A 23,592-nucleotide genomic window follows, 5' to 3' on the forward strand; every position below is an offset into this window, starting at 1 on the left:
GAATTACTTTCAACATATTTTTGGAGCTTATTATTTTTAAATTTTGTCCGGATTAACAGAAATCCGGATTAAAGAGGTTCTACTGTATATACAGTGGATTCTCAGATTTCGACAGTTTAGAGTTCGATGATTCGTATTTAGATGCATTTTGGAGTACTATGCCTACCTCACTTTTCGATGGAAAATCGCAAATTTCGATGCTCTCGGGCTTCATAAGCAGAAACAGTCAAAGATCATCACCTTCTTCAGGCCAAGTACTAGGGTGTTGCAAGATGTATCCATCCAAGAGGGTGAGGAGGAAGATGTTGACACTGCAGATGTCCAGATACTAAAGGATGATTTTCATTTTGAGGAATTTGGGTTTGATACCTCCACAGAGGAGGCTACTTCAACTAAGTGGTCCACCCCTGCCACACACCACCAACACCGGCCAGCCAAGTGATAATATTCCATAACCCAAGGTTAGCACTTTACAATGTGCTGTACTGTAACTATTGTAATAAAAACTGTAACAGGATACTGACAAACTGTAACAAATTTTACTGTATTCTGAACTACAGTACAGTATGGCAATACAGTGCAGAACTACAGTTATGTAACCATATTTATAGTTCACAAAGTTTACAGGGAGTGTGGGCAAAAAAATCATGGTTTTACGTAGTGAAGTTAGGAGGCCTCAGACCCAAACTAATTTTTCCCATAAGAAGTTCAGTTCGATGTTTTGAATTTCATAGTGTTTTTTTGGTACATATTCCCGTCGAAATTTGAGAATTCACTGTTTATATATATATATATATATATATATATATATATATATATATAAACATGGAGCCTCTGTGGTACAGTGGTACAGTGTGCGTTTTCGTACACTGAAGAGTGAGGGTTCGCGCCCTGCCAGGGTAATAAAGTTGGGAGTGTTCTTCTGGCCACGTACTGCAATGGCGGACACAAGGGGTGCTGTGGTTGAACCAGTGTCGCATATGATAAAGTATGCTTGCACCCAGTCGGCTTGTGCGGGCCAATTGCACTTGGTTCACAGACTACACACACATCCAAAGCCATTCCAACACTACAGTTACACTTACAAGCACATCTCACCCTACATACAATCTCTGCTCGACAGCCTAAGCCACTTGTTAGAGATACATTGGCTGTATCGTCCCCACTTCGGTCGGGATAGGCCGGTCCTGCAGTGGACACTAAAACGGCTGATGAGATAAGATATATATATATATATATATATATATATATATATATATATATATATATTTATATATGTATATATATACATACATACATATATATACACAGTATATGTATATAAAGTTCAGTTATTGTCAGTATTTCTGTCTTAGATGCATGCTGCAGCTTGTTTATAGAGGACCTCGCTAATGACACGTCAGTGCATCCTAACATAACCTAAGTGGGAGGTTTTATACCCCAAGACCCCGATAATTATGTTTAGCCACTTAAAATTGCCGCTACAGTAAGCCTAACCTTGAAAGCCATCAGTACCAACTAGGCAAAAATATCTAATAATAAACTTGTGAAAAATCGCCACCTGGCATCACCCATATTTCTCTAAGAATCACTTTCAGTGCACAAAAAAAAAAAAAAAAAAAAAAATGCTGTGTGAAACAGCTTTTGAAAGTATCATCAGTCATCATCAATAAAGGAAAAATAACAATGAAATCAGCAGCATAGAGTGACTGCATATGATTCCAGGGTAAACACAGATGCAGTAATCCTGAGTAATAATCAGTCAAGTGTTGTAATATCCAAGAACTGAACTCACATAATTGTCTTACTTAACTTTTTACATCAGCATGTATATTCTTCACATACTGTAAGAGCTGAATTTTCTAGCCTCAAATCTGTCAGTTCATAACGAAGATCAGGCACAGAACCCTTTTCACACACACTGCACTGAATGAGAGAACATGAATTTTATCACCCCAACAAAGAAACTTTCCACATCGTAAAGACACATGACTCATTTTATTTGATTGCCTGAATGTTACTGTCACTCGCATTAAGCTCCCATGCCACACACTAGTTCATCCAGCAGTTTTACACTTCTCTTGGGAATAAATGTTTTTCTTGTGTTCTTAATGTTTTCAGGTTGCATAGGCTTAATGAAAGTTAGTTTGGAACCACATGCTCAGAGTTCTTATATGAAATGAGGAGTGAATAAATAAATAAATAAATAAATGCTTCAAAACACAACGACACATCACCAGAGGCAGACAGTGGGAGGTATGGGATGTGGGTCATGGTCAAGGAACCCAATCAGCAACTGACAAAAGCACAACGCATAATTTGTAAACAAACACAGCCATCTGGAAATCCATTACCTAAATGCACCCACTTCCCTCTTGTTTCTCCTGCCCACTTGAGTGATATTATTGTCTATATCTACTGTCAGTCTATTGCCAGATGCCTTGATCTCCTAAGGGGTGACCACAAACAAATTGCCTCCATGTCACCCTGTCCCTGCCATTTTGTTGCACTCCCTCAAGCTCACCCCCCCCCCCACTCTCATATACCTCCACTCCTTCCCTCCATCTCATCCCTGGCCTTCCCTACCCTTTCCCTCCCTCCATCACATCCTTGGCCTTCCCTTCCCTTTCTCTCCCTCCATCTCACTTACATACACTCTCCTCGTTAGTCTCTCGTTCTCCATCCTCTCCACATGGCCAAATCACCTTAATGTATTTCTCCTGATGCATTCGGTCACATCCACATCCACACCACAACGTACCCTTACTCCCTCATTTGCTAGTCTATCTCTCCATATAACTCCACATGCTCTTCTCTAATAACTTATTTCCACTGCTTTCGCTCCTCACTTGTGTCCTTCCAACAAGGTCCAAGCTTCACATCCATACATTAGAGTTATCACAATACTGTCATGCAGCATCATTTTTATTTCCATTCGTACTTCCAAGTTTCTTATCACCGCTTTCAAAGAACCAGCAACCTTTCTTCCCTGTTGTACCATTCCGAGCACGTCATCCTCCCAACTTCCATCCTTATTCAGCACACTACCCAAGTACTTAAATGCACTCTCATTTTCCATTTCCTCATCATTCAATCTCATTGTGCAATCAGTGACTTCATTTTTCTTGAAGACGATAATTTCACTCTTCCTTGCATTCACCTTTAGATTCCATTTCTTACACGCTTCCAAACTCATTCACCAAGCCTTGCAGTTCCCCATCACTTAACAATACAGTATCACCTGCAAATTACAGAACAGGAAGTTTCCAAATGCTGCCCTCTATCATTTGGGCTACCCCAACATCCACGCCCTACCTTATATCACATTTATAACCCCATCCATTTTCAGATTAAACAACCATGGAGACATGACACATTCCTGTTTCAGTCCAGTGTTCAGATGGAAAAATTCATTCAGTTCACCATCCACATGCACAGTAGTCTTAACACCCTCATACATACTCTTCCCAGTATTACAACAGCTTCCAATTTACTCCATGATTATATTCCTAATATTTTCCACATTCCTTGTGTATCCACTCTGTCATATGCTTTCTCCAATTCCATGAAGGCTGCTTACAACTTCTTTCCCCTCCCTAGAAGTTTTTCCACAAAAGACCCGAGGATGAATATCTAATCGACACAACCTGACATTGAGAGGGCTTTCCCTCCGTGCTAAGGGATCTTTTTATATGGCATGTATTAGGAATGTAATGCTGTATGGTAGTGAGACCTGGGCAATTAAGGAAGAGGATATTCACAGGCTCAGACATACAGAAATGATTGGTTAGGTGGATGTGCATTGTGTCCCTGAATGCAAGGCCTGGAAGAGTTGAGAGGTAGAATGGGACTGGAGAGTATTGCTGTTGTGATGAAGAGAGGTAGACTGAGATGGTTTGGGCAAGTGGAGAGAACAGGGGATGATAATTGGATGCAGAAAGTGAGAAGTGTTAAAGTTAGGGGTAGGGTTGCAAGAGGTAGGCTGAAAAAGACCTGGGATAAAGTCATTGAGTGTGACCTCAGCAAAAAAGGGACTGAATAAGGAAGCTGCCGGAGATCGAGTAGCATGGAGAGCTGCCATTAGATGACCAAGACCAACACATGCAAGTATGTTCGAGCCTTTAAAAATGAAACAAAACCATAACAACCTCTCCTGTCCAAAAACCTCTCTGTTCTTCTCTAACTAATTCCAACCGATAATATTAAAAAGTTAACTGGTAAGGTCTTGCTGTTGCTTAAATTAAACCATGCATTTACCTCAGCAAGTGTACAGTTCAGTGCAAGGTGAGTGGCTGGCTGAGGGTTCGATGAGTTATGGGTACTCAGTAACAGATGAAATATTCTCCCTTGAGATGCAATGATGCCTACACCATGTGTGTCTCTGGTACTTACCATAACAATATGTATGTATTGGTGGTTTAATTTGTCATAAAAGGGAAAATTTGGGCTTGCGCTTGAGGTGCCTGGTATCAAGTAGGGTAGATCCCATAGGTTCTGAGTATTCGTTATCATGCAGTTCCATTATCACACACAATGTTCGGAACCAATTAAGTGCGATAACCAAGGGATCAGTGTACATTATTAGGGTCCCAGATACATACTTTATAGGGTCGCTGACAATTCCGGGGGAACTACAGTACTTGAAACTTTCTGTGTGAGGCACTCTCACCAAAGTTTGTCAGGCAAATCATTGATCATTGCCCTCCACAATGCTATGTTGCTTTCTTTTGCTGAAGGGACAGTGATCGCTGATGACATTCATTATCCGAGTGGTCCTCATGAGGCCTGACTTGGAGATGTAGAGCTTTGCACTTTGTTCTCAGTTCTCAGAGTCTGGGGTGATCCCTCCCATCTCCAACTCTCATGCCTGGTAGTGCTGAAAGTGGCTTGCAGCCAGTTCATAGAGTGCCTCCAAAACTGGCTGGAATTAGGAAATTGGGTTTTGGGTATGTAAACTTTTTTTTTTTTTTAAGTACTGTTGTGCATTAATTAGTCTTTTATCTATTAAGGATTGCCCTGATTGGAAGTGAGGGAGCATTTGTGACTGGTGGGGAAGACCGGACTCTGCGAGTATGGTCTGCAGCTGGAGAATGTATCCAGACCATCCACTTGCCTGCACAGAGTGTTTGGGCTGTTGCTGGACTTCCAGATTATGATATTGTATGTGGTTCCAGGTATGGAATAACTTTCTGTGTGCGTGTGTATGTGTGTATGTGAGCTTTTTACTTTATTAATCAGATATTGTTGTACGTTGACCTCACATCTAGTACAGTAAGTAGATCAGACAGCATTGCCATATTGGACTAATTCTGCACTGGACAAATAATAAACCTTCTATCTATCTATCTATTGCCAGACGCCTTAATCCTGTACGGGGTGGCCAGAAGCAAATCGCCTCCACGTCACCCTGTCCCCTGCCATTTCACTGCCCCGCTCCCAACTCACACCCCTCTCTCTGATATACCTCTCCACTCAATCCCTCCATCTCATCCTCGGCCTCCATCTCCCTCTCCCTCTCCCTCCCTCCACCGCACCCGCATACACTCTCCTCGTCAATCTCTCACCCTCCATCCTCTCCTCATGCCCAAACTACCTCAGTGTGTTCCTCCTAACGCGTCGTATCACATCCACATCCACACCACAACGCTCCTTTATATCCTCATTTGTCAGCCTGTCTCTCCGTGTGACTCCACAGGCTTCTCTTAAATAACTCATTTCCACTGCCCTCACTCTTGACTTCCAACAACGTCCAAGCTTCACTTCCATACTTTAGAATTGGTATCACAATACTGTCCAGTAGTAACTTTTTCACTTCCATGCTCACTTCCCTGTTTCTTATCACTGCTTTCAAGGAACCAGCATCCTTTCTTCCATGTTGGTACCCTTTCAAGCACTTCACCCTCCAAACTTCCATCCTTATTCATCACACTCCCCAAGTACTTAAATGTACTCACATTTTCTATTTCCTCACCATCCAACCTCACTGTACATGCACTGACTTCAACTCTCTCAAAGACCATCACTTTACTCTTCCCTACATTCACCTTTAGAGTCTGTTTCTTACACACTCTCCCAAACTCATCCACCAAGCCTTGCAGCTCTCCTTTGTCTTCACTTAACAACAATATCATCTGCAAACAACAGTACAGGGAGTTTCCAAACACTACCCTCTCTCACTAGGGCTACCCCAACATCCACTGCCCTACCTTGTATCTCTATTATTACCCTATCCATGTACAGGTTGAACAACCATGGAGACATGACACATCTTTGTTTCAACCCAACCTTCAAAGAGAAAAATTCACTCAGTTCACCATCCACATGCACTGCAGCCTTAGCACCCTCATACATACTCTTCACAGCATTCAACAACTTCCCATATACTCCATATATTCTTAATACTTTCCACAATCCTTGTCTGTCCACCCTGTCATATGCATTCTCCAAATCCATGAAGGCCGCATAGAACTTCTTTTCCTTCTCTAGAAACTTTTCCACTAAAGATCTAAGAATGAATATCTGATCTACACAACTTCTTCCTTTCCTAAAGCCTCCCTGTTCTTGTCCAACTAATTCCTCTGTTACCTCCCTAACTCTGTCTATAAGTATCCTGCTATACACTTTTCCTGTTACACTAAGAAGACAAATGCCCCTATGATTACCACACACTTTGTTTTTCCCTCTTCCTTTGTACAAGGAAATAATTATACCTGACTTCTAATCCTCCAGGACTCTACCCTCCTCCCGGGCCAATCTGCACATCTTCCACATCCATTCTACTACTATCTCTCCCCCATGCTTCAGTATTTCACCACACTCTCCATCAATTCCTGGGGCTTTCCTCAGTTTGACTTTCTTCATTGCTTCCACAGCTTTTATCCTACTGATTTCTTTCTGTCTTTTCACCTCCCTCCTTCTCCCAGCCATGCCCCAGCCACTTATACTCTCATTACTTCCATTCTCTTTGTTCATCATTAAATCTTCTCTCCATCTGCTCACTTTCTCTCCCTTCTCCACTAGTAATCTACCATTTTTATCTTTCACTCTCCTGCTAACTTCACTGCCACCATGTGTTACTCTCCTCACCTCTTTCCAGAACATTTTCTTACAGTCCCTCCACTTTACACTCAAATTCCTTCCAAATTCCTCATCCACTCTCTTCTTGCTCTCTCTTACTAATCTTTTCACCTCTCTCTTCATTTCTACATATAACTCTCTCTTCCACCTCTCAACTTCTCCCATGCCCCTATTTCTCATCCATTCATGGTATGCTTTCTTCTTTTGTGCCACAGCCTGTCTCACCTCTTCATTCCACTATGCTGTTCCTTGCACCCCCTTCCGTCTTCTCGTCACCCCACACACTACAACACATGCTGCACATATTTCTTCTGTAAATATCTTGCACACACCTTCCACATCCCCCATCTGCCCTAATTCATATTTACCCAATCATTCCTCCACTTCTCTCTTATATTCTGCCTTTTTCTCATCCTCTTGTAACCTTTCCGCTCTCTTTGCAACTACTTCTTCCTCCCATCCTACCCTTCTGTTTCACAATCTTACTCGGATCTTGATTCTGACCACCAATTGGTGGTGGTCAGAAAGTTCACTCCCCCAGCCTCTATATGATCTTGCATGCATTAGACATCTTCACATCCTTTCATCCACGCATACATAATTAATCATTGCCTTACTTTCATTCAGTTCACCACCCACCCTTCTCATCACTCGCCATGCATATCTGATGATCATTTTGTGCCTGAAGAGGGTATTGGCTATCGCCAACCCCCTCCCGGCACAAATGTCCACTAACGCACTGCCATTCTCATATATCTCAGCAGGCACACCGTGCTCACCAACTGTTGCATTGACCTTAACGTTCCCTACTTTACCATACATATCACCAATCAGAAACACTCTCTCATTCTTTCCAAACTTTTCCATGCACACTTCCACATTTGTCCAGAACTCTTTTCTCATTCTGCTTGCATGATCTTGCGTTGGCGCATACACGCACACAATCGCCCACATTTGTATTCCAACTTTCAATCTTACCCACACAATCCTTGAGCCAACTGATCTATACTGTCTTATGTTCTTCTACCATCTTTTATTCACAACAGTACACAGTCCTTTTGCTCTCTTATTCTCACCTACTCCTGCCCACATACCCCATCCATACTCCCATTCTCTCACACTCTCTCCTCCCCATTTAGTTTCAGTTACTCCACATACATCCACTTTTGCACCCTGAAGCACCTTATGGAGAAAAATATTTAGATCAGACAAGACTTTAATTAAAGTTACAAGATTTCCTAGCATGTTGTAAACAGTGAGAGACAAACACACAATATTTTCAGTTTGACATCTTGAACAAGAGCAGGTAGAAAAAATTATATGTAATGTCCAGTACGTTATTATTTTGTTAGAACGCCAGCGAGCATGAGGAGACTGACACTTTGTGACATTTCGTCTCCCAGCCAGTGCATGTTTTTGGTTGTGGTATGTGTTTCCCAAAATTAGGGAACCCCCCCAAAAACTTCAGAATTCATGGATATCTGTGGAAGCAAACTGTACCAACGTAAGTTTCCGGTACTAAATTAGTTTTTTTTTTCTCTCTCTCTCTATCTCTGAATACAGTATTTTGAGTGTCTGCCTTATTGAAGGTGATTAGTACTAAAGGAACATGTGTTGGACATGAAGCCACTGGACAGTAGTAATCAATCTAGGCCAGCATTTTGTCATCAGTGGGAAAGGTTATTAAATACAGTAAAAGCTTGATGTAACAGAATAATTCATCCAACCCCTATTCCATCTTGTCAAATATTCTGCTTTTTCAAGCTTCCGTTCTAAAACCATAGATGGAACGGAATTTTTCAGAAATTTGTGATTTTTCCAATATTTCTTCCCTAACTCGTGACCTGAAGCCTATAGTCAGTTACTACTAAATAGTTTCTTTTGCTACACACACACATGCTGCCTATGCTGGTCATAATGATACACACAGAGCAGTCAGAACTCACAATAATAATAATAATGGAGTAATAATGATTAATAAAACAGTAAAAAACTCGTCTCTAAATGGGAGTGATATGACTTGTTTGTAGAATTATGCTTGACACAGCCCCCCACGCATGTGTCAGGCGTGATGCTTCCCAATTCACTGTTTGAGTCCCCCTCCATCAGCACTGGGGGAGGCACTGGGGTGATGGTGGGGCTGGGGATCATCAGGGATGGTGTCAGTGATGGGGTCACAGGCAGTGCCCCTTTGGTAGAGGTGGAAGGAAGGGAAACATCAGATTCTGTGGAGGGGAGGCTGCTGGTGGATGGTAACGAAATATCTGAAAAAGTCCAGCTTTCCTTCCTTTCCCTGGGTTGATGTGATGTAGGTGGCTTAAAGAAGTCCTCGATCTTTGTCTGCTATGGCTCTACAGTTCTCTTTGTATTTTTTGTATTTTCTTTATTCGTGTTCTCATCTCGCTCAGATGGGGGTAGAAGCTCTGGAGATTCTCGTAGTTCGAGTCGAGGATGTAGTCCAGCAGAGCTTCTACACAGTCTGAGGCATGGGAGGCTCTTTTCTTTGGATTGGAGAACTCCGTCACGTCTTCGTCCACAATCTCATCTGCGGTCTGCATGTGGAAGCCAAGGTCACCAGCATCGAGGTTCAGCCACTCCTGGATCTCCTACATCTCCACCTCAGCCTCTCCTACATCTCCACCTCAGCCTCTCCTGCACGTTGAAAGGCTTACCTGCAGTCCTCTGCAGTGAACCCTTCGAAGTTGGGATCCTCATCCTCCACCCTCTGAGCCATGTTCCTCTCCCCGAACAAGGCATTCCACCCATGAATGATTGTTCTGTTTGATATGGTGTCCCAGGCTTTTTGGATGTTGATAACCGTATCGTGCATGTCGTACTTCCTCCATGCCTCCACACTCCACCTTTCCCCTCGTATCTTCCTCTTCTGCCTCAGGCTCCATCTCCATCACCAGGATATCCTCCAACTTTAGCCTCCTGTAATGCCTCTTGAAGATATTGATGATACCCTGGTCCATGGGCTGTAGGATGGAAGTGGTGTTGGCAGGGAGGAACATGGTCCGAATCTGCCCATCGTGCGTCACCAGGATCTCCTCTGAGAGATGCACTGGGACGTGATCTAGGAGAAGGAGAGCCTTAACCTGCCCCACCCACACGTTGTGCATAGGCATCTGATAGTTCTTCACAGACTCGACAAATTTAGTGAAGAACCAAGACCCGGTAATGGTGCCTGTAAACCAGGCCTTGCCGTTACTATCATAGTCCACGGGCAGATTGTCCATAATGGGCCGCAATGTAGGCCACAGTCTGTGGGTTGTGTCTGAGTTTGAACACAGCAACACTGACACTCGAGCCTTACTTTGTTTGTGGCCTGGGACACTGGAATGGCTTCTTGGGGCATGTGTGCTGTCTGGCAGTGCCTTCCAAAAGGGGCCAGTCTCGTCAGCATTGTAAATCTGCCAGGGCTTAAGGCCAGTTTCACTGTATTGCTTTTATTTTTTCCATGAATGGTTGCACACTCGCGACATCAGCACTGTAACGCTCACCCACTACCTCCTTATGCACGATGTCGTCCCGCTTTGAAAAGTTAGATATCCAGCCATCACTCGCATGGAAATCTTCTGTTTCTAGTTTTTCAGCGAATCTTAAAGCAGCATTCTTTATCTCAGGCCCTTGCACTGGTAAACCCTGGGCTGTCAGCTGCTGGTACCACTTAAATACAGGCTCCTCAAGTTTTTCATTTTTTGGCTTCTTCAGAGACCGCCTTTCCAAAAATGCTGGTTTCTTAGAAGGACTATCACTCGCATCTGGCAGCACTTTCAGTTTCTTGATTTCTTCTTTATGCTTGTGAATCTCGTACACTTGCGTTTTCTTGACCCCGTAGTCGGTCATGATCATCTTCACTGGTATACCACGCTCAATTTTTGCGATGATTTCTAATTTCTGGCCCAGAGAAAGCCTCACCCTTTCCTTTTTTTCCTGCACTTTCGGCATGGCAAACAATTGGTTTGCTTATTTTCAACAGAAAAGGCACAAAAAAGTTTGTCATGCCAAGATAATCACGCACACTTGGAGAGAAGATTAGAGTGGTGCGGGGGTTGCTGGTAGACTGCAGCGAGGTGAGTGGCCTCACCTGGCCTGGGACAAAGCGGCTTGTTGCCACAGCCTGGGACAAAGCGGCTTGTTGCCCCAGCCTGTGACAAAGCCCTGCGCCTCGTGCTCAACTGGAAACATTCCGGTGCATCGCGATTTTTCCACAGCCACGGACAAACTGGCTTGTTTCCGTTACGGAAACCCAACGCCTCGCGACAGAACGGAAAACTTCAGGTATGTTGCGAGTACCTAACGGAAAAAAGTCATTCCATTTTCTCAAGCTTCCGTTTTATCCTGCATTCATTATATCAAGCTTTTACTGTATCTTCATAACCAGTGTACAGGTATTTCTTCAGCCCTAAAGGGGAGATTGAATAAATGATGTCAATGCACTTTGTTTTTTGTCAGCAGAGTGTCCTTAGATGGTGTGGAAAGAATGGGTGTGAATAGAGTGGTGAAAAAGGTATACAGTAACTGAGTGAGTTTGAAGATGGGAGAAGGCATGGAAAGCCAAAAAGGTGGACAGACATGCTACACAATTTTGCATGAAAGCAAGGTATGGAAAGTGATGAGACAAGTGGATTGAACTGGTTGGAAGAATTATGTACGGTGTGTATGACAGAGGTTTGGCATCCCTGTTCTTTCCCACTGAAGTGATTCAGATTGTTTCTAGCTGATAGATGGTATGAAGTGCATAAGTACTGATGTTCTTGCCTGTTAGATGGAGTCGGGATTGTGGTGGCTTGAATGGTCAGTGAATGGGCATGTGGCCTACTGAAATAAGCAGGCTTTTGATTAGTTTCTGATTTTATAAGATGTTTTATGACTCTCTGGACACTCTCTCACTCCATCCTTAGGTGAGAAAAGAGGTCTGAATGATGGTGGTGATAATGATGATGATAGATCTGGGTGATGATGATGATAATGATTTAACTGCCATTGGCAATCATGGATAACCACATAAGTGAAGGTCAGCTTTCATTTATAGGGCTTCATCATAGACTTTGATTAGACTGAAACAAGCAGTCTAGGGGCCCCTCAGTTTTCCATCATCCTCCATGTTTAATGAATTGGAGTGCTTATGCCTTGTTTAGCATTTTTTGTATGTGATTTTTATTATTATGAAAACAATTTAGTAGCAGAATTTTTTTTTGACTCATCAGAAAAATACTACTGTGTACTGATTTCTTTAACCCTTACACCGCGGGCTTGTTTTGCTTTGACTTGCGGCTCCCGCGGGCATATATGCGCTCCGACAGACTCTCTAAAAATATTTGCCAAAAATCAGTTATTAGTCCTAGAATATTAAAATCACATATACTTATGGCACATACCTTCAGCTTTCTCTTTGGGTGTTTGTTGAGCCTTCGTCGAGTACCGTAGGACTTGTGGAGACCTCTGAAGTTGGGTAACGATGTCTCCACTTTACACTTCCCGACAACTCGTAATATGATTACCACAGCCTGATATTATCACTAGAAACACTAATCTATGATTCTCAAATAGTTTAGAATCCATAATCCCCCCAAAAAAACACTGTGAAAGCAATGAAAATTACGAGGGCGTATGACCATCCCACTTCCGATCGTTCGCCGCTAGTGTTGTCTATTATTCATAAAAACATTCACAGTTTATATTTCTGTTACTATATAACACATATATGTATCTACAGTCTTTATCCATAAGTTTCCTTCAGTAATAATAGTTTATTGTCACTGTAGGGATTCAATTTCTTTCAGTAAAATACGTAGCATTGACTTTTTCGTCCTGTATACTAGCATTGAGAGTGAATGTCACTTTCACCTTCACTCTCATAACTCATAGTATTCATACATGCAAGAGTGAAACTTTCACTTTCGTTACTCCTAGGGTATATACTCGTATTCTTATAATACTACTCATTTACATTTCTATTTACGTTCTCTATTTTATTTACGTTATTTACATTTTTATTTTATTTACACTGTGTTAAGCACTGTCACTTGAAGTAACTTATAAAACTATTTTCCACTGTTCACGTATATTTACATTCATTACTTTCACTTGCTGTTTACACATTATTTACACATTATTTACAATTCCACTTGCACTGTTTTACTCAATAGAAAGATCGTAGTCACTCTTTTATCAATTGTCAGCCCTTTACCTCTTTCCACACGAGGTTTAGTAAGGGGTAAAGGTCACAGGGCCCTTTGCATGGGGGTGAAAAGTGGCTGAAGTTAGCAGGAGCAAACAGACGTATCTTCACATTGGAAGATGACAGTGAACTGGTAGGAGTGGGCCGGGGTGGCCTACGTAGGGAAATGCATTACTGCCAACATCAGCCTTTTGACAGCTGCTAATATATAGCAGTGAAATGATTGGCAGGAAATCTAGACAATACATTTTAAATTAGGTGGTTCCAGGTGAATGTAAATATCACTTAGGCTTCTCCCTTCCCTCCTTATATGTATATTTATTACGAAAATAGATTATACGGCATATTTCAAGGGGAAATAAACAGTGAAAATTAGCGAACGAGTGCACATGAGGTGTTGTCAGGTGATAATTAGCCAATTCCAGGTGTATGGCACTATCACTTACCTTATTTCTTTTTTGTATATATTATTTGGTATAAGAATAGGGCATAGGGCTTATTTCAATGGATGAAATCAGTGGAAAATTCCAGGGAAGATTTACTTAGCGTAGAATACAGTGTGGTGGCCTGCAATAACTAGGTAGTTCCAGGTGAATGTAAATATCACTTAGGCTTCTCCCTTCCTCTCTTATATATACAGTATTTTTATTACGAAAATAGATTATACAGCATATTTCTATCTATCTATCTATCTATTGCCAGACGCCTCAATCCCGTTTGGGGTGCCCACAAACAAATTGCCTTCAAGTCGCCCTGTCCCCCGCCATTTCACTGCCCTGCTCCCAACTCACATCCTCCTCTCTCATATACCTCTCCACCCCATCCCTCCATCTCATCCTCGGCCTCCCCCTCCCTCTTCCCCCCTCCACCTCACTCACATACACTCTCTTCGTCAGTCTTTCACCCTCCATCCTCTCCACATGGCCAAACCACCTCAGTGTGTTCCTCATAACGCTTCCTATCACATCCACATCCACACCACAACGCTCCTTTATATCCTCATTCGTCAGCCTGTCTCTCCACGTGACTCCACAGGCTCCTCTTAAATAACTCATTTCCACTGCTCTCACTCTTGACTTGTGTCCTTCCAGCAATGTCCAAGCTTCACTTCCGTACGTTAGAGTTGGTATCACAATACTGTCATGTAGTAACTTTTTCACTTCCATGCTCACTTCCCTGTTTCTTATCACTGCTTTCAAGGAACCAGCAACCTTTCTTCCCTGCTGTACCCTTTCAAACACTTCACCCTCCAAATTTCCATCCTTACTCATCACACTACCCAAATACTTAAACGTACTCACATTTTCCAATTCCTCACCATCCAACCTCGCTGTACATTCACTAACTTCACCTCTCTCAAAGACCATCACTTTACTCTTTCCTACATTCACCTTTAGGTTCCATTTCTTACACACTCTCTCAAACTCATCCACCAAGCCTTGCAGCTCCCCTTTCTCTTCACTCAACAACACAGCATCATCTGCAAACAACAGTACAGGGAGTTTCCAAACACTATCCTCTCTCACCAGGGCCACTCCAACATCCACTACCCTACGTTGTACCTCTTTTATTACCCCATCCATGTACAGATTGAACAACCATGGAGACATGACACATCCCTGTTTCAAACCAACTTTCAAAGAGAAAAATTCACTTAGTTCACCATCCACACGCACTGCAGCCTTCGCACCATCGTACATACTCTTCACAGCATTCAACAACTTCCCATCTACTCCATATATTCTTAACACTTTCCACAATCCTTGTCTATCCACCCTGTCATATGCTTTCTCCAAATCCATGAAAGCCGCATACAACTTCTTTCCCTTCTCTAGAAACTTTTCCACTAAAGATCTAAGAATGAATATCTGATCTACACAACCTCTTCCCTTCCTAAAGCCTCCCTGTTCTTCACCAACTAATTTCTCTGTTCTTTCTCTAACTCTGTCTATAAGTATCCTACCATACACTTTTCCTATTATACTAAGAAGACAAATGCCCCTATGATTACCACACACTTCTTTTTCCCCTTTTCCTTTGTACAAGGGAATAATTATACCTGACTTCCAATCCTCCGGGACTCTACCTTCCTCCCAGGCCAATCTGCACATCTTCCACATCCATTCTACTACTATCTCTTCCCCATGCTTCAGCATTTCACCACACACTCCATCAATTCCTGGAGCTTTCCCCGATTTAACTTTCTTCATTGCTTCCACAACTTCTATCCTACTGATTTCTTCCTGTCTTCTCACCTCCCTCCTTCTCCCAGCCATTCCCCAGCCACTTATACTCGCATTACTTCCATCCTCTACGTTCAACAATTCCTTAAAGTGTTCTCTCCATCTGCTCACTTTTTCTCCCTTCTCCACTAGTAATCTACCATTTTTATCTTTCACTGCCCTGCTAACTTCACTTCCACCCTGTCTTACTCTTTTCACTTCTCTCCAGAACATTTTCTTACAGTCCCTCCACTTTACACTCAAATTCCTTCCAAATTCCTCATCCACTCTCTTCTTACTCTCTCTTACTAATCTTTTCACCCCTCTCTTCCTTTCCACATATAACTCTCTCTTCCGCCTCTCAACTTCTTCCACGCCTCTATTTCTCATCCATTCATTGTATGCTTTCTTCTTTTGTGCCACAGCCTGTTTCACCTCTTCAGTCCACCACGCTGTTCCTTGCACCCCCCTCCGTCTTCTCTTCCTTCCACACACCACATCACATGCTGCACATATTTCTTCTGTAAATATCTTACACACACCTTCCACGTCTCCCATCTGCTCCAATTCATATTTGCCCAATCGTTCCTCCACTTCTCTCTTATACTCAGCATATTTCAAGGGAAAATAAACAGCAAAAATTAGCGAATGAGTGCACGTGAGGTGTTGTCAGGTGATAATTAGCCAATTCCAGGTGTATGGCACTCTCACTTACCTTATTTCTTTCTTGTATAAATTATTTGGTAAAAGAATAGGGCATAGGGCTTATTTCAATGGATGAAAACAGTGAAAAATTCCAGGGAAGATTGACTTAGCGTAGCACGGCTGGGCAGGCGAGAGGATAGGGTAATGGAGGGGGGGTAGGGAGGGGAGTCAAGAACGGGGAGAAATGGCTAAATTATCAACAATGGATGGGAGTACAGATGAGATTAGGAGTGCTGACTAGTGTTGGACATAGGCAGTATGATAGATGATACAAGCCACCACTTGAAAGCCCGGGTGAATTCAAAATAACACAGAATCACAAAAGTGACGCCCTGCGGTATAATCCCTTGCTCCCAAGCGTCACGAAAGTGACACCCCGCGATTAAGGGGTTAAACCAATTATTACAGTGGTTGATGCACATCTTCCTCATTTGTTACCATTTGACTAGGTGTGTGTTGGCACTAAATTCACCCTGTCCGCTTTTTTTTTTTTTTTTTTTTTTTTTTTTTTTTACCATTCAATGCCTGTTGTGCTGATGAAATGGCATTCTGCTTTTCTGGTGTAGACAGGTTTCTTATTTTGTGTGTGTGGGGGGGGTGGGGGTAAAGGAGAGAGTACAAAGTACAAAGGAAAGCAAAACAACAACAGACCTTATGGTCCTTTCGAGGCTGTTTGTTACAGAGTATGCTATGACTACAAGATCTAAAAATCTATGTGCAGAAAGACAGGGATAGTAAAACAAGAAGGCTCTCCCCACCTTGAAACCCTCCAATTAAGACTAGGAGGAAAAAATGAAAACCACCATGCAGCATGGAAAAACTGACATGAAAATTTTGTAGGAAAAATTGAAAAGGTAAGGTTACATTCTGTAATACTTTATCTTAAAGCTACCAGTTTGAATATCCTGAAAGAGAAAGTAGTAAAGTAAAATGAATAATCAATTAAACAATGTATGACATTATGTACGAGTACGTTGAGTTAACGGGGCGTCTGTAGACACAGTGTGGAAATTGCACAGTGCACAGTGTGGATGTTCAGGGGTGGTGCGAAGAGGGAGAAAGCCTGGTTGGGACACAGTAAGCTGCTTCTCCTAATCCCTTAAGCCCAGTATCATCTTTTATATAGTATTTTATTTTTCCTTGCCAGATGATTATATATAAAAGAACTGTCATGTACTGGAGGGTGAGTAAAGTCGTGTAGTCCTTTGTTTGCCTTGCAAATTTTAGGGTGAAAAAATGCTTTAAGCTGTTCATTGATTGAATGAAATAGTTATTGTTTTAGAGGTATGTTTATTGTCTTTCATGTGATGATTTTCATACATGTGGACAGTACTGACTTGTACAATGAAAAATGTCTAAATATCTTTGGCAGATAAAATTGTAATACCCCAAAACTATGACTGATGTAGTACTGTTACTGTAAGTTCAGAGGCCAGTGAGTGCTTGTGTGTGTGTGTGTGTGTGTGTGTGTGTGTGTGTGTGTGTGTGTGTGTGTGTGTGTTCATACCTAATTGTATCTTTACAGGAATGAGTCAAGCTCGTACTGTCCTGTGTCTTAAACCATTTTCATCATGCATCTCCTTAAATTTATGAATTGTTTTGGCACACATTGTTTCATTCGGTAGTGCATTCCACCAATCAGTTGCCCTATTTGGGAAACTAAATTTTCTTACGTCTTTATTGCCTCTCCTTTTATGCAGTTTTTTGCAGTGTCCTCTTGGTGATGCTTCCCCATAGATTATATATATTCATTTATGTCTATTTTCACCTTCCCTGATATGCATTTATATAGCATAACCATGTCTCCTCTTTTCCTTCTCTCCTGTAGTGTTGGCAGATTCAGTTTTTCTAGTCTTTCTTTGTAGCTTTGATCCCTTAAGCTTGGTACCCATCTTGTAGTGGCCCTTTGAACTTTTTCAGTCTCATTTATGTATTTTTTGAGATGAGGATTCCAGACTACTGATGCATGCTCCAAGGTTGGTCTGATGAATGATGTTATCTTTCTTAGCATGTCTTCAGTTATGTATGTTAATGCTATTCTCATATTTGCAAGCAGTGTATACATGTTCCGTACCTTCTCACTGATGTGGTCAGCCGGAGATATTCTGTTATTGATAATCACACCTAGGTCCTTCTCTTTTTCTGATATGTGTAGGGTTTTACTTCCTAACTTATAATCCCAATCTGGTCTTTTCCCACTTTTACCAAACTTGATTACATGACACTTGTCCACATTGAATTCCATTTGCCATTTATTACTCCATTCATGAAGTTTATTTAATTCTTCTTGTAGCTTTTTATGAGAGTCTTTGTTAGTAATTCTCCTTTGTATTATTGCATCATCAGCAAACATAGTTAGATAGCTTTCATTTCCAGTGTTAATATCTATGTCATTTATATACACTAAAAACATGATTGGTGCCAGCACTGAGCCCTGTGGAACTCCGCGAGTCACTTCCCTCCATGATGAGTAATTTCCCCTTAGTACTGTTCTCATTTCCCTTTTTCTGAGAAAATCTTGCATCCAACAGCACAGTTTGCCTTGGATTCCTCCCTGATGGTACAGTTTCCCTAAAAGTCTTTGGTGTGGTACTCTGTCAAATGCTTTCTTGAAATCTAGATAGATACTGCCCACCCACCCTTCTCTTTTCTGTAATGTTTCTGAAACTCTGTCATAGTAGCTTAATAGATTAGTAACACATGATTTTCCCTTTCTGAAACCAAATTGCCTTTCTGTTAATACACTGTATATTGTTTTCTTTTAGATGGTTTTACCCAAACTTTTCGTACCAGCTTTTCTAATACCTTGCTTACAACACTGGTTAGTGATACTGGCCGGTAGTTGAGTGGATTTTTTCTATTCCCATTCTTGAATAAGGGAACAATGTTTGCTTTCTTCCAATTTTCAGGTAGTTTACCTTGAATCAAGGATTCCTTGAATATTAAAGATAATGGTCTGCTTAACTCCTTTGCACATTCATGTAGCACCCAACATGAAATTTCATCAGGACCATTTGCTTTTCCTGTATCTAATTTACTTAACTCCTCCTGTAATACATTTCTTTATCTGATATTTGTATATATGGTAATATGTTTGGGCATTGTTCTTTTTCTGATATTTGTATACAGGTCTCCCTCGTTTTACAATTGGTATGTGTTCCTAGAAAGGCAATCGTAAAGCGAAATTAAGGTTTTAATGGGAAAAATAGGGATGCATTCCTGGACTCGTGTATAAGGTACCCAAGACCCATACAAGTGATCTAATATGCAGTAATAATGATGATGTTTTATGTATTGTAGTGCATCTGAATCACATACAGTATGTATGTACATTTGCAAACATAAAGACATGAAATAGCAAAAACAACATGAAATACAGCTGTACTGTACTGTACTGTACTGTTATGTACCCTCCTACTGTACTGTAGCTCCGTCCACCCTTAATCGGTCCCCCCCGAGGCTGGAGGACATAATGCCTTAATGTTCTCCGAGGCTAGGATACATCCTGGGCCAAAGCCCATCACTCGTCAACACAAGAGGTGGAGAGGGAGGAAGCAGGGGTGGTGGAGATTTGGATGGCAGGGGTGGATGACTCAGGAGAATGAGAGGTGGTAGAGGTTTGGGTGGCGCGGGAAACTATGTGGGCGGGGTGGGTATGCCACAAAACTCTTAGCTGATCTGCCTGTGAGTGCGGGATTTCCACATGCCCAATTGTAAATGCGAGGGAGCTCAATCGTAAAATGAACACTTGGTACCAAAGAAGAAGGATCATAAATGCGAAATATCTTAAAACGGTACAGCGTATAACAAGGGAGACCTGTATATGGTAATATGTTTGGATGCGTGTCTTCCATATAATCACTCTCAAAATTATTTTTTTCTATAAAAACTGTTCGGAAATTCTTATTTAGTGCGTCAGAAATATCTTTCTCTTGTGTATAGCTGATCCCTTCATCTGTAATGGATTGTATTTTATATTTTACTTTGGTTTTGCTTCAGATGTATCTGTAAATTAGCTTCAGTTGATCACTACTTTTATTTATGATGTCTCCCCCCAGGAGTAGTTTTATTTTATTTTTTTTTTTTTTTTCACGGAAACTCCCCCAGTATCCCTGCTTGTCATATGAGGTGACTAAAAGGGCTGGCGGAGGGTTAGTACCCCTCCCTGGAAAACAGCTAACTAAAAAGTTGAACAAGAAGCCTTGGACAAGGACTGACCAAAAGATGATGACCAAGGATGGACAAAGGACATGGTACAGATCGCGACGTGGAATGAAAGGAGTGCGAATGATGAGGTGAAAGAGAGAGAGATTGCCCAGGTGCTTCAGGGTGCAAAAGTGGATGTATGTGGAGTAACTGAAACTGAATGGAGAGGAGAGAGTGTTAGAGAATGGGAGTATGGATGGGGTATATGTGCAGGAGTAGGTGAGAATGAGAGGACAAAAGAAGGAGTGTGTATTGTTGTGAGTAAAAGATGGAAGAAGAACATAAGAGAGTATGGAACATTTGGCTCAAGAAATCTGTGAGTAAGATTGAAAGTTGGAATACAAATGTGGGCGATTGTGTGCATGTATGCGCCAACGCAAGTTCGTGCAAGCAGAGTGAGAGGAGTTCTGGACAAATGTGGAAGTGTGCATGGAAAAGTTTGGAAAGAATGAGAGAGTGTTTTTGATTGGTGATATGTATGGTACAGTAGGGAATGTGAAGGTGGATGGAATAGTTGATGAGTGGGGTGTACCTGCTGAGATAGATGAGAATGGCGGTGCGTTAGTGGACATTTGTGCCGGGAGGGGGTTGGTGATAGCCAATACCCTCTTCAGGCACAAAATGATCATCAGATATGCATGGCGAGTTATGAGAAGGGTGGGTGGTGAACTGAATGAAAGGAAGGCAATGATTGATTATGTGTGTGTGGATGAAAGGATGCGAAGATGTGTAATGGATGCAAGAGCTTCCAGAGGTTGGGGGAGTGGACTTTCTGACCACCACTTGGTGGTGGCCAGAATCAAGATCCAAGTAAAATGGGGAAATAGAAGAAGGGTAGGACAGGAGGAAGGAGTAGTTGCAAAGAGAGTGGAAAGGTTACAAGAGGATGAGAAAAAGGCAGAATATAAGAGAGAAGTGGAGGAACGATTGGGTAAATATGAATTGGGGCAGATGGGGGACGTGGAAGGTGTGTGCAAGATATTCACAGAAGAAATATGTCTATCTATCTATCTATTGCCAGACGCCATAATCCCAATATGTGCAGCATGTAATGTGGTGTGTGGGGTGACGAGAAGACGGAAGGGGGTGCAAGGAACAGCATGGTGGAATGAAGAGGTCAGACAGGCTGTGGCACAAAAGAAGAAAGCATACAATGAGTGGATGAGAAATAGGGGTGTGGAAGAGGTTGAGAGGTAGAAGAGAGAGTTATATGTAGAAATGAAGAGAGAGGTGAATAGATTAGTAAGAGAGAGTAAGAAGAGAGTGGATGAAGAATTTGGAAGGAATTGAGTGTAAAGTGGAGGGAACGTAAGAAAATATTCTGGAAAGTTGGTGAAGAGAGTAAGACAGGGTGACAGTGAAGTTAGCAGGGGAGTGAAAGAAAAAATGATAGATTACTAGTGGAGAAGGGAGAAAAAGTGAGCAGATGGAGAGAACACTTTAAGGAATTGTTGAACATAGAGAATGGAAGTAATGTGAGTAGAAGGTGCTGGGGAATGGCTGGGAGAAGGAGGGAGGTGAGAAGACAGGAAGAAATCAGTAGGCTAGAAGTTGTGGAAGCAATGAAGAAATTCAAATTGGAGAATGCCCCAGGAATTGATGGAGTGTGTGGTGAAATGCTGAAGCATGGGGGAGAGATAGTACTGTAGTAGAATGAATGGGAAAGATGTGCAGATTGGCCTGGGAGGAAGGTAGAGTCCCAGAGGATTGGAAGTCAGATATAATTATTCCCTTGTACAAAGGAAAAGGGGAAAAAGAGGTGTGTGGTAATCATAGGGGCATTTGTCTTCTTTGTGTAATAGGAAAAGTGTATGGTAGGATACTTATTGACAGAGTTAGGGAAATAACAGAGGAATTAGTTGGAGAAGAACAGGGAGGCTTTAGGAAGGGAAGAGGTTGTGTAGATCAGATATTCATTATTAGATCTTTGGTAGAAAAGTTTCTAGAGAAGGGAAAGAAGTTGTATGCGGCCTTCATGGATTTGGAGAAAGCATATGACAGGGTGGATAGACAAAGATTGTGGAAAGTATTAATATATGGGATATATGGGAAGGTGTTGAATGCTTTGAAGAGTATGTATGATGGTGCTAAGGCTAGAGTGCGTGTGGATGGTGAACTGAGTGAATTTTTCTCTTTGAAAGTTGGGTTGAAACAGGGATGTGTCATGTCTCCTTGGATGTTCAGTCTGTACATGCATGGGGTAATAATAGAGGTACAAGGTAGGGCAGTGGATGTTGGAGTGGCCCTAGTGAGAGAGGGTAGTGTTTGGAAACTCCCTGTACTGTTGTTTGCAGATGATACTGTGTTCTTAAGTAAAGACGAAGGGGAACTGCAAGGTTTGGTGGATGAGTTTGGGAGAGTGTGTAAGAAACGGAATCTAAAGGTGAATGTAGGGAAGAGTAAAGTGATGGTCTTTGAGAGAGGTGAAGTCAGTGAATGTACAGTGAGGTTGGATGATGAGGTAATGGAAAATGTGAGTACTTTTAAGTACTTGGGGATTGTGATGAGTAAGGATGGAAGTTTGAAGGATGAAGTGCTTGAAAGGGTACAACAAGGAAGAAAGGTTGCTGGTTCCTTGAAAGCAGTGATAAGAAACAGGGAAGTGAGCATGGAAGTGAAAAAGTTACTACATGATAGTATTGTGATACCAACTCTAAAGTATGGAAGTGAAGCTTGGACATTGTTGGAAGGACACAAGTCAAGAGTGAGAGCAGTGGAAATGAGTTATTTAAGAGGAGCCTGTGGAGTCACATGGAGAGACAGGCTAACAAATGAGGATATGAAGGGGTGTTGTGGTGTGGATATGGATATGATAGGAAGTGTTAGGAGGAACACACTGAAGTGGTTTGGCCATGTGGAGATGATGGAAGGTGAGAGACTGATGAGAGTGTATGTGAGTGAGGTGGAGGGGGGGAGAGGGAGGGGGAAGCCGAGGATGAGGTGGAGGGATGGAGTCGGTATACGAGAGAGGGGAGTGTGAGTTGGGAGCAGGGGAGTGAAATGGCAGGGGACAGGGCAACGTGGAGGCAATTCGTTTGTGGCCACCCCGTACGGGATTAAGGCTTCTGGCAATTGATAGATAGATAGATTCTGCAAACTGTTTTGGGGCTTCTTTCTTTATTCTTGTATATTCGTTTCTTGCCTGTTTATAGTTGCTATATGCCATCTCACTATTGTGTCCTCTGTATCTGTTCC

General features: G+C 42.0%; 1 protein-coding gene across 1 annotated transcript in view; it reads left to right on the forward strand.

Annotated features, from left to right (window-relative positions):
• The window catches only part of Plap (phospholipase A2 activator protein), a 116,471-nt gene that overhangs the window by 78,872 nt on the left and 14,007 nt on the right, over nt 1-23,592 (forward strand). The window contains exon 5 of the mRNA XM_080268047.1: nt 5,010-5,174. Within this exon, the coding sequence (XP_080124173.1) occupies nt 5,010-5,174 (165 nt within the window). The remainder of the gene's footprint in view (nt 1-5,009; nt 5,175-23,592) is intronic.

The sequence above is a fragment of the Coenobita brevimanus genome, chromosome 26, assembly GCF_032717465.1.
Source record: "Coenobita brevimanus isolate Jiangsu-jjx chromosome 26, ASM3271746v2, whole genome shotgun sequence".
Classification (NCBI taxonomy): domain Eukaryota; kingdom Metazoa; phylum Arthropoda; class Malacostraca; order Decapoda; family Coenobitidae; genus Coenobita; species Coenobita brevimanus.